At 35.6% G+C, this 10,110-nt stretch overlaps 2 protein-coding genes across 2 annotated transcripts; both read right to left on the minus strand.

The window, feature by feature from the left end:
* Positions 1-158: 158 nt before the first annotated feature.
* LOC137739590 (fasciclin-like arabinogalactan protein 7) lies at positions 159-2,109 on the minus strand. Its single transcript, XM_068479212.2, has 2 exons — positions 1,939-2,109; positions 159-1,188 (listed from the first exon to the last, which is right to left on the minus strand). Exon 2 carries the CDS (start codon positions 1,130-1,132, stop codon positions 362-364), a length of 771 nt encoding a protein of 256 aa, XP_068335313.2. The 5' UTR covers positions 1,133-1,188; positions 1,939-2,109; the 3' UTR covers positions 159-361.
* A 4,049-nt stretch (positions 2,110-6,158) lies between these two features.
* On the minus strand, positions 6,159-9,177 carry LOC137739035 (rho GDP-dissociation inhibitor 1). Its single transcript, XM_068478508.2, has 5 exons — positions 8,388-9,177; positions 8,187-8,253; positions 6,825-7,043; positions 6,612-6,736; positions 6,159-6,513 (listed from the first exon to the last, which is right to left on the minus strand). Exons 1-5 carry the CDS (start codon positions 8,586-8,588, stop codon positions 6,439-6,441), a joined length of 687 nt encoding a protein of 228 aa, XP_068334609.1. The 5' UTR covers positions 8,589-9,177; the 3' UTR covers positions 6,159-6,438.
* Positions 9,178-10,110: the final 933 nt, after the last annotated feature.

The raw sequence follows: 10,110 nt of genomic DNA on the forward strand, positions 1-10,110 counted from the left end.
TGTTTACCAAACACAAAAAGAAGCTCCCACCTTTTTTTTATACCAGCTTTTTTCAAAATCACCTTAGTACCAAACCAAACCAGGCCGAAGAATCACACATGTATTTATGTATATCTTGTAAGCTAAGCAACAGAAGAATTAAGTTAAAAGTACAACAATTTTTCACCGCCTAAACAGCAGATCAAACAAAATCCCATTTACTCGTGTAAATAAAAGAACTCAAATTCTCATACATATAGAGATTCAGTGCCACATATGTCCACAAAAAATGGTTTCAAATCAAGCAATCGAACGTAAATAAGCGAGTCGACCCACTTAACATATAACTCGAAAAAAATTTCAATCAACGGGGAGGTGTCTCTCACAAGATCAAGGCCAGACCACCTGAGATTGCCAAAACCAAGTGACCCCAAATGCCCCAGCTGATAATCCTGTAAGACGAAGATTTTCCCGGTGCAGATCCTGGAGATGATGAGCCTCCATCAGCGGTTGGAGCATCAGCAGCTGGTGCAGTGTCAGGAGCTGGTGCTGGTGCTGGAGCTGAGGTTGGAGGAATGTCAGTACCGAAGATTGCCTCAGGTAGAAGAACCTTGTCAACTTGGTAAACTGCAACAGGATCGGTTGAGTGCACGCTGCTGCTTACTTTTGTGTCTGACCATCCTGAGGTAAGGTGCACAGAGCCTGAAGTATCAGTGAAGTTCAAAGTGTAACTTCCGCCGGCAAATGTAGGAATTGGGCCTGATTCGCTGAGGTTTTTGAAGTCGGCTAGAGTGTAGTAATGGGGCAAGCCATGGAATAGGATGACTGACTTGAGCTGGTCAGCGGTCAGATTGGACAAAGAGGGCTTCTTAAGAGCTGTGAAGGCACTGTCTTTTGGGACAAAGATAGTTATGCCTTCCTCAGTCTTGTTGGCTTGGTCTTGGAAGGTCTCAAGCACTTTAGTGGATTGAAGGTAGTTAAGGAAGGTGTGGAATGGCCCGGCCACGGTGAGTAATTCTGTGAGGTTCACGAAATCTGGCGCTGGAGCCGGGGCTGGAGTAGGGCTGAAAGAGGGAGAGGGAGGTTTGGTTTTTTGAGCATATGCTGCTGAAGAACTCAGAAGTAGTAGCATGCAAATCACAGGAAGTTCCATTTTCTCCAAAAAATTTGATAGTACTATTTTGTATGGAAACACTCTCCAACAAATTCCTGCAAGAATAAATTCCAAATATGAATTAAATCTCAGTTTAACAAGACATGCAAAGTGGTAAAATACCAATTAATTAACCACTCTTATGAGGATAATTAATCACAGTGTGAGCAGTAAAACTCTTCAATTTACTCCAAGATCCATCCTTTTCACCTTTTCCTTGCAGTAGAACTATTTTTCTACACACCCATTTTGCTAAATCTTGGAAAAAGTGAGAAAATCTAAAAACACAATCATTGCCAGATCTTGATTTACAGTAAAAAAAAGTTGTAAAACAGGATGATTACCCATTAAAGTGGTAATTAAAGATCTAATGGACTGCACTAAAAGAACAGATGCAACAGTAAATGAAACTGCAATGAAGGAAACAGCAAATGCAGGTGAAATTAACTTAGAAAATGACCCAATTCCCTGTTTCAGAACCCAGAAAAGAAATTAAAAAATGGGAAAAACCAGATCAAAGTTCTGTTTCTGTGAGGCAATAAATTCACCCTTCCCACACTCACTAGAGGTTTCTCGGTAAAACACAAGTCAACAAATCTCTAGAAGAACAAGAGGAAAGAGTCCACATTCAAACAATGCACACCCACAAATCAGATCTAGATCAGCTCAATTCAAAATAATACATCACAACATATCAAATAAGACTAAATATCAAAGAATATTAAGTAAAGTGGTAAACTTTCAGAAGCTCAAAGAAGTAGAATTGAACACGCAAAATCCTGAAGAAAAAAAATGGTAGCACTGACCTCTCACAGCAGAGGAACTTAGAGAGAAAATGGAGGTTGCGTATGCAATTGAAGATCAAAATGTGATGAGGGTATATAAAGTGAGGGGGTCTTTTGCTGGCTGGTGAGATAAAAACAAAAGAAAATGTGTGGGGATGGAACCAGCTGGTGCCCTGGTGGCGGTGGTGGTGTGAAGAGATGTAAAGATGGAAAGTGGGGGTTTTGTTTTGCAAAGTGCAAATGGATAAAAAAAAATAGCCTATCTGGTAAAAAAAAATAGCCTATAAGCTTATGTGATAAAATCTGTTAGGATTTATATTTAAAATTAAAAAAATTATTAATTTTTTGTTAATTATTAGCATGTGAACGACACATATGAATTTAAAACAGAACTCTTTATTAATTGAGAACGTGATGCTAACTTTATCTTTTTAGCCTCATACACGAACCTTATGATAATAATTAACGAAAAGTTAAAGAAATTTTTAATTTTTAACCTAAATTCTAACCGATTTTATCATGTAGACTTATAAAATTTTTTTTTTACTACAAAAGTTATCTTACGCTTCCCTACACCCTCTAGACTATTAATAATTAAGCCTTGCAAACTGTTTACTTTAATTGAAATGACATTTTCACTTTAAAAACAGGGGAGAGTGTGTGTGGGGGAAAATTTTTAGGTGTGACGGGAACACGGATGGTACACCACGTGTCTCAATGCAAGTGGTGGAAAATTTTAATTTTTAAGTTATTAATATTTTAACACATATGACCCACCATTTACATTGAGACACGTGATGTACCATCTCGTGTGACGGGAACACTGAAAAATCTAGAGAGTGTGTGGGGTGGGATTTCTAAATCGACTTCATCAAATCAGTTTCTCAATGCATTGAAGAGACTCAAAACTTTCACTCTACCTCATCATTAAAGACTTTCTCCTACTTTTTCTAGCTAGGGTTGTCGATGGGACTTGTTTGAATTTATCTATTTATACTTGTGTCATGTTAATAACGCTTATTATTCAAGAAAAATTTAATTCATCTTCCCGCATTAAGAACTCTTGTGAGTCATGCAACGTTCCAATAAGGAAATGTTTAATGCTCCCTTCCTTGAACACCCTATTTAGTTTTTCTCAACTTGATGTTATATCATAAAATCAATTGATAATATAAAGAATAGATCAATTTACTTATAATCTCATATAAGGTCACCTTACATATTTTGTTATATTTTTCACACATCAATACAGAGAGCTATATTTCTACACTCTTAGACGTCGCACCTAAACTAATGTAAGTTGTTGATTTTACTTAGCAGTTGGCTCAACCAAAGCACCAGTTGAACCTTTCCTGGCTATCATCCTTTGGCTCAACCAAAGCACCGGTTGAATCTTTCATGGCTAGTATTCTTGTTAATTAGTGCTAATCGTGTGTGGTTTGCAACTGGTCTTTTCTCTCTGTCTTTTGCTTCTTGGGAATCGAACTTGTTGGTATTTACTTGGATGGTAAAATCTGGGGTAGGAAGTAGGAAAAGGACAAGCAACAAACTTATAACGTATCAACTAACTCCAAGCAAAGGCCAATCTAGAAGGACTGCCTACGTTCATTGACATCAAGTCCTTTGTAATTTGAAACTTGTAGAATGCCTAATTGACATCCAACGAGTTTATTTGTTAACGACCTGACTCATTAAGCATCCATTGAAATGCTAATTTTTAACTGGTGGGTTGGAACATGTTAACGAATTGAGTCCAAATATTAGGCCTAGACTTAAGAACAATTACAAAAAATACGAGTTTGAGAAACTTGCACAATGCCTAATTGACATCTCAAAATGTAAAGCACATAATCTATAACTCAATAATTAAGAGCGTTTATCATCACACTCGAAATTCAGTGCTCGAAAACGGTCGAATCCAATTCCTCTTGGTGAAAATTAGGAATTAAAGAAACAAGAATGGCATAGTGGGGCATACATGAGATTTGGACCAACAAACATTGGCTGTCTGGTTGTTCTAAAGTCCGTCGGTGCCAACTGATGCCTAATAATTTGGCAAACACGCGCACTCACTCAGAGAAACCACACGACGCCGTAAATACGACACTGTTTCACCGTGTCTCTGCCGATACGCAGACACCACATACCACATGCCCAACATTACGCATATACTGTATAACCTTGTTAAAGTAAACCTTAATCCAAAAATAATACTAATAATTCTTAACCTACCACATGATCATAATTATTGTTCCTAATTTTGTTGTACAAGGAAATATTATTACTAATTATGCTGTATTATTGTAATAATTTTTCTAATAGTGGAATACAGCATTAAATAACTCTTATATGATATATTTATATCTACTCAACAAAGTACCGCAAATAAGCCACTATTAAATATTACTCATTACAAATGTCTATTATCTTCGTCACAACTACGTATCAAACTCGTTAAAGCACATGGTTGGTTTGCTATTGTGATTTACCAATGTAGCTACAAAAATATTTTATTTTATAAATTTAGACAGAATATTTTTTTGTAATAATTTATTATAAATAACCGTTAATAGTAAATATCTATTAGAACTTGCAGTGGTCACCAAAATAAGGTAAAAAAATGAATTCGTTGGTTAGAAAGAAAAAAAATGTAGGATAAAAGATAAATTGCAATATTTAAACGAATAAGAAATTAAAAAGTATTTACTAATTAATTAAAAATTATTTAAAGTTGTTGTCAAGTTTGACAGCAACTCTATCTGTTGTCATTCCATCTCATACCACATAAAAATTGATATTTCAGTTGGAAAATTCTAATACGATTTTTATGTTGTTATTAATGATGTGAATTTCTTGACATTTTCTTTGAAGATGCAGAAGCATGTGAAAGTCATTGGTATTTGTGGTCAAATCAGGTAGTTTGTTTAATTAATCATTCATCTTAAGAGGTGGGATTTGTCTTCTACTTGGGGGAAAGGTGTGATGGAAATTTTTAGTCAAACCAATTAGTTGGCAAAGAGCAGTGTTTTTGCACATGATCCTCATCTAATTAACTAACCACCCATGAAATCTCAACGTTTTGAAATTATTTATTTTCATATGAGTCATATTTTAAATAAATATTATATAAGTTTTAAGGAGAATAATTTGAACTTATATGTACATGGGACACTTTCTTAGCTAACTTAACTACGTCGAAATATGCATTTTTAGCTTTTTTTAGTCAATATAATAGGAGAACTTCATGAGTTTCGATCTTTTCAAATATTCCCAAAAAAACTACAACTAAAATCAATTCTATTTTTCTGTAAATTGGAATGTATTAGAATATTGCTTTAGTAAAAAACTCTAGTCTCACATTTTTTTTTTTTTTTTTTTTTTGGAAAGCTAGTCACACATTGGTTTGGCTAAATTCTAAATAAGTCCTACGTTCTCCTTAAGTCTCTTCTCCTACATAATCTAATGGCTACATCTTTTTTAGAATAGACTCGATAACGCTAGACTATCAATATAACGAGAGATTTTTCAGTATGCTGGGAATATGACCTGCTATACCAAGTGTAATAATATCATTAGTTGGAAATTTGAAAAAAAAAAATCAACTAATTGCATTATGACACTTGTTGTACCAGACCGTGTTCCCAGTACATTGAAACTCTTGTGTCCATTCCATTTTTAAGACTTGTTAGGAAGAAAGCACTAATACAATACAATGGCAAAGTTCTAAAGCATGAATGTGGAGGTAGGAGAATGGTGGGTTATTGTCAAAGTGCAGAAAGCAGATAGGATCTTCCTTTCAGGTGTGGTTTTCTTTGAAATCTCTTGCACCTTACAATAAAGAGGCATGACACAAATGTGAGGGCCTCAATCTTTGAACCCTATTGAGTTCATGCTAGGAAAACTTGGATTTGAACTCAACAACTCTTGTTTTTTCTTTGTTTATTAATACCGGGGATAGAGACTGGAGGAAACCGAACTTAGGGACTCTGGAGGAAACCGAACTTAGGGACTCTGGTGTCGGATAATGCTCTTAACCACTTAAGGTACGAGCCTCATTGCCAACAACTTGTGTTTTTCTTGTGTTTTGACGGTGAATTTGAAGCACTTGTCACCAACCTATTAAGATTAGCTTAAGCATTCTGTTTGTCCCAATAAATTTCCAAATTTTCGATACTCTTTTAGGTGGAAGAAACAAATAGGGCCTATTTGAATAGGAGGAAGATGAAGAAAACAAATCCAAATGCATCCAAACCAGAGCAACAATGTTTTCGATTAGAACAGAATCTAAGCTCACCTTTTTTATTGCAGGCAGTAACCAAAGAATCCCCTCGAAAAGAAATAAAAAACACTCTCGCTTTCTTGCAATCCGATGTTATGAAAATTAAGTAACAAACTTAGCATAAGCATGGAAGTAAGTAATATTCGGGTATCATTAACCGGAAAAAATCTTAAACTAACTGCGGTGTGAGAACATCAGCTGAATGGAAGAGATTTGCTAGCACTCTGTGGGAAATTATCGGTTTATTTAGCCCATTCCTTTCGAATATCGAAGGTGTAATTGATCTCCAAGTAGCACTTGTTATCATCGTCAAGAAACTGCAATAACAGAAAGATAGACAGAACAGAATGAGACTTTGTAGTGGTGACTATATTACTCCAGTCAATTAACTGAAAAATACTTCAACTAGGCTTACCTTTGATCTTGCAGAATATGATCCTCTGGCAAACATGCCAGAAGGTGTGGTCTCTTCCGGCATCACATGTATGTAAGGCTCTTGCTGAGGACTGAAAGTTCCAATCATCTCTTTTGTGCTGTCGACTGAAATTAAAATCATCATGAATGGAACAATTCAAGTTCGGGATGTTTCATTTTACATGAACAACTAGGATGGAGACGGATTACTTACCCTTGACACCAGTTTTCCAAACAGTGTTGGTGTACTTGAGGCCGGATACAATGTTATTCTTAACTTGGAAGGAGAACTTCAGGTTGTGCCGACTACCTTCTTTCAGCGTAAACCATAAGCCTTTGGGTTTCCCATCTTCCGGAATATCAAGAACAATGTCAGGTCTACCAGGAGAAAGGATTGACAGCTGAATGAACTTCACTTCTGGTTCAAGAGTTTCTGTTGTAAAACAAGGGAAACAATTACTATGTGCGAGAAAGGAATGGAAAACCCTTTAAAAAAAGCGCAAAAATATGGATGAAGGCATACTCTTTTCAAACAATTATCGTGTCTGTACAGAGTAAAACATCGGAAATAGAGTATTGGAGCTAAATCATTTCTAAATGTACATCCTTACTATCAAATTAATAAAGAACATAGCTAACTGTACCCGTAGGTTGGTTGGAAACAAAGAAGAAAAAAGATGAAGAAAGAAACCCAATAATTGACAATTTCATCTCTACATTCTACAAGTCTACAAGATTGGAGGAAAAAAGTTCCGAGAATGTTCTAGTAAAATGACGATAGGTGAAGAATCACTAATTTTCAAAGTTCAACAATTATGGTGTTCTAATATCAAGTCCAGATACAGGCCTTGTGCTGCAAGATACACCATATGCAGAAAAGAGTGCAAGATATCAGCTCTAAGTGTTCCATAACAGGTTTTTGAGAAAGTTGAATTCTGTGAATAGCAATGTAGTACTGACATTTTCATGATCACGATTCGTGATAACACCATTCATTAAAACAGACAATAAAACAAATTATGCAAAACCATTCCCAATATTATAGGCCGCCTAAATGATAGCGCCTCGGACAGAGATTGAGATTCATACAACTAAGAGATAAGCTCAGGGTTGTGGCCAAACAGAACAATGTCTCCAAGATGATCCTTTATTCTTTCTTCTACATATGTAAAAAACATGACAATTCATGATAGAATCTTAAATCAAAATAAAGAAAATATTTACAAATTCTCACGTGAAATTTTCTTCGGAAACAAGCGTAACAGGAACATTGACCGAAGCAATGATACGTATTAAGATGCAAACATTCTTAGGATGAGGAATCATTATTAACTATCAAGGCAGGAAAAGGACTGCACATCCAATGAAAGCACAAAAGGAAAAGGGGTTAAAGGAAAGCTACACTTTAATTATTTCCAATTAGTTATTAACAACTTTGATCATTGGCAATCATCGACAGTGAAAGATTAAAGTACAAAAGAAACTAACATAAAATTCAAAGATTTTGAAATTCGACGATTCTAGTAAAATCACAAAAGCTGAGAGCTGATGAAATGAAATTTTCAATGTCTCATACCCCCAACATTCTCAAAATCCACAGCCCCAAGAAGCTGCTCCTTCCACCTCCTCAAACTCTCATCATCCTGAAACAACAAAGTCAACCAACAGTGCAGCAAACAAAAAAAAGTCAACAACCCAACAAAATATTGCATAAATAAAAGAAATTAATGTGAAAAGATACTGACTTTTTGCCATTAATTGAGCAGAAAAAACAGACCTTATCCTTCTCAATCTGTTCTTTAAGAGTGCATTGGGGACCCAACTGAATTTTACTGCTTCCTTCTTCATCTTCCTCCTCCTCCGCTGCAGAGACGGAAGTCTCACTCATCTGCCTCCCAATCCCCTCAACTCCTTCATTATCTGTATCACCTTGGTTTTCTTTCTTTGTTTCTTTGTCACTCTTCTCTCCTCCCCCCATGTTCTTGGAACTTGAAATAGCTCCAAAATCCAGAAAATTATCAACTCATCAACAAAAGAAAAGAAAACCCAACTGGCAATTCCCAATTGCAGACGAACCGAACAAACGCATTACAGAGAAAACAGAATTAAAGGTTCTTGCTTTGTGAGTTTGGGGAGAAAATGGAAGAAACCCAGGTGGGGAATTGGGGAAAAATGGCAGAAAGTGAGATAATTTGTGTTTTGGGGACAATCCAATGAAGGAATTAATCGTCTGTGTGTTTGGGAATACACAAGAAATAAGACCTTGAAAGCAAAGAAAGAAGAGCAAGAAAAAGGCAAAAGGGAAAAACTGGACTTTTGTCCTCTATAGCTTCCTCTGTGGTGGCTTGTTGAATTTCTCAAAAGGGAGAGAGAGATTGAGGATGATTTGTCAAACTGAGTGAGAATTGGTCCTGTGGTGATCCGAAACATAAGTGAGGAGAGAGGCGAGAGAGAGAACTTGTAGGACACTAATGCAGAAGTTTATGGAGATTTGGGGGAATGTTTAGTGAAATAGAGAATAGCTTTGATGTTCTACACATTTATCCCCTTGCACGAGGGATTAGATTGATCATGGGGACCCACATACCATCGAAAATAATGTAATCCCCACTCTTTGAATGTGTCTTCTCTTTTATTTTTCTTATTAAGGGGTGCTAATCCATGTTTGTTACTAAAATAATATTAGTAAGGTTGCAAGGTGTAGGACAGGATTGCACCTATATCTTGTGAAAAATGATAATGACAAGTCATTGATGTAATGTGAGTTCTACATTCATCAACGACTGAGAATCATTATACACCTCAGCATAAAAAAAATGAGTTTTTTATTTTGTCACATTGATAGAAAGGGTTGGAGATGAGTTTTTCGACACATCAGCACAAAAAAATGAGTCTCTTATTTTGTCAGATCATCAATTTAACAGAAAATCTAACGATTAATCAAATCTTAAATAGTTGTAATGTTAAATCATCATGGTGTAAATTGATGAAACTAAACTCAGTGACTCATTTTGAAAACCTCTCGGAATCATAAAACATTTCTAAAGGATCTTGAATAGCTATTAGAACCCAAAAATATAACTTGAGGAAACTCGTTATAGGGTTATACCTTGAGTTAAAACCGCCAATGGTGCCAGTGCCATGGCAGACTCTATTGGAAGTTTGGAACCATGGCTTACATTAAAGGCTTTGTAATGAAGGTGTAAAAGCATAAACCCAATCACTCTGCTTATGGGCTTTATGGTATCTTTCCAGAGGCTATACTACAGCCCCATACCCCATGACTTTCTCGTAAGAGTGTCTTTATTGGCACCCAACTTTAAATTAAGTTCACTCGATCAATGTTTTAAAAACTTTTAAAATTTTATATTGTTTAAATTATTTTCCTTTCGTAGTTTAGATGAATTTATTTAAATTATTCTATAGTTTATAAAAATAAAAATAAAATTTCCTATAAAATTTCAGTCTTAGTTACTTTTTATTTATTACAACGATAGCAA

Source organism: Pyrus communis, chromosome 9 (assembly GCF_041283825.1).
Source record: "Pyrus communis isolate YQ-2024b chromosome 9, ASM4128382v1, whole genome shotgun sequence".
NCBI classification, from domain to species: domain Eukaryota; kingdom Viridiplantae; phylum Streptophyta; class Magnoliopsida; order Rosales; family Rosaceae; genus Pyrus; species Pyrus communis.

Bases quoted from the DNA above. Each gene is read 5' to 3' on its own strand.
- LOC137739590 (XM_068479212.2), bottom strand. From the start codon at position 1,132: ATGGAACTTCCTGTGATTTGCATGCTACTACTTCTGAGTTCTTCAGCA.
- LOC137739035 (XM_068478508.2), bottom strand. From the start codon at position 8,588: ATGGGGGGAGGAGAGAAGAGTGACAAAGAAACAAAGAAAGAAAACCAA. The intron at 8,254-8,387 runs GTCTGTTTTTTC...TTGTTGTTTCAG, and splicing joins AACAGATTGAGAAGGATAAG to GATGATGAGAGTTTGAGGAG. The intron at 6,737-6,824 runs GTAAGTAATCCG...TTTTAATTTCAG, and splicing joins TTGGAAAACTGGTGTCAAGG to TCGACAGCACAAAAGAGATG.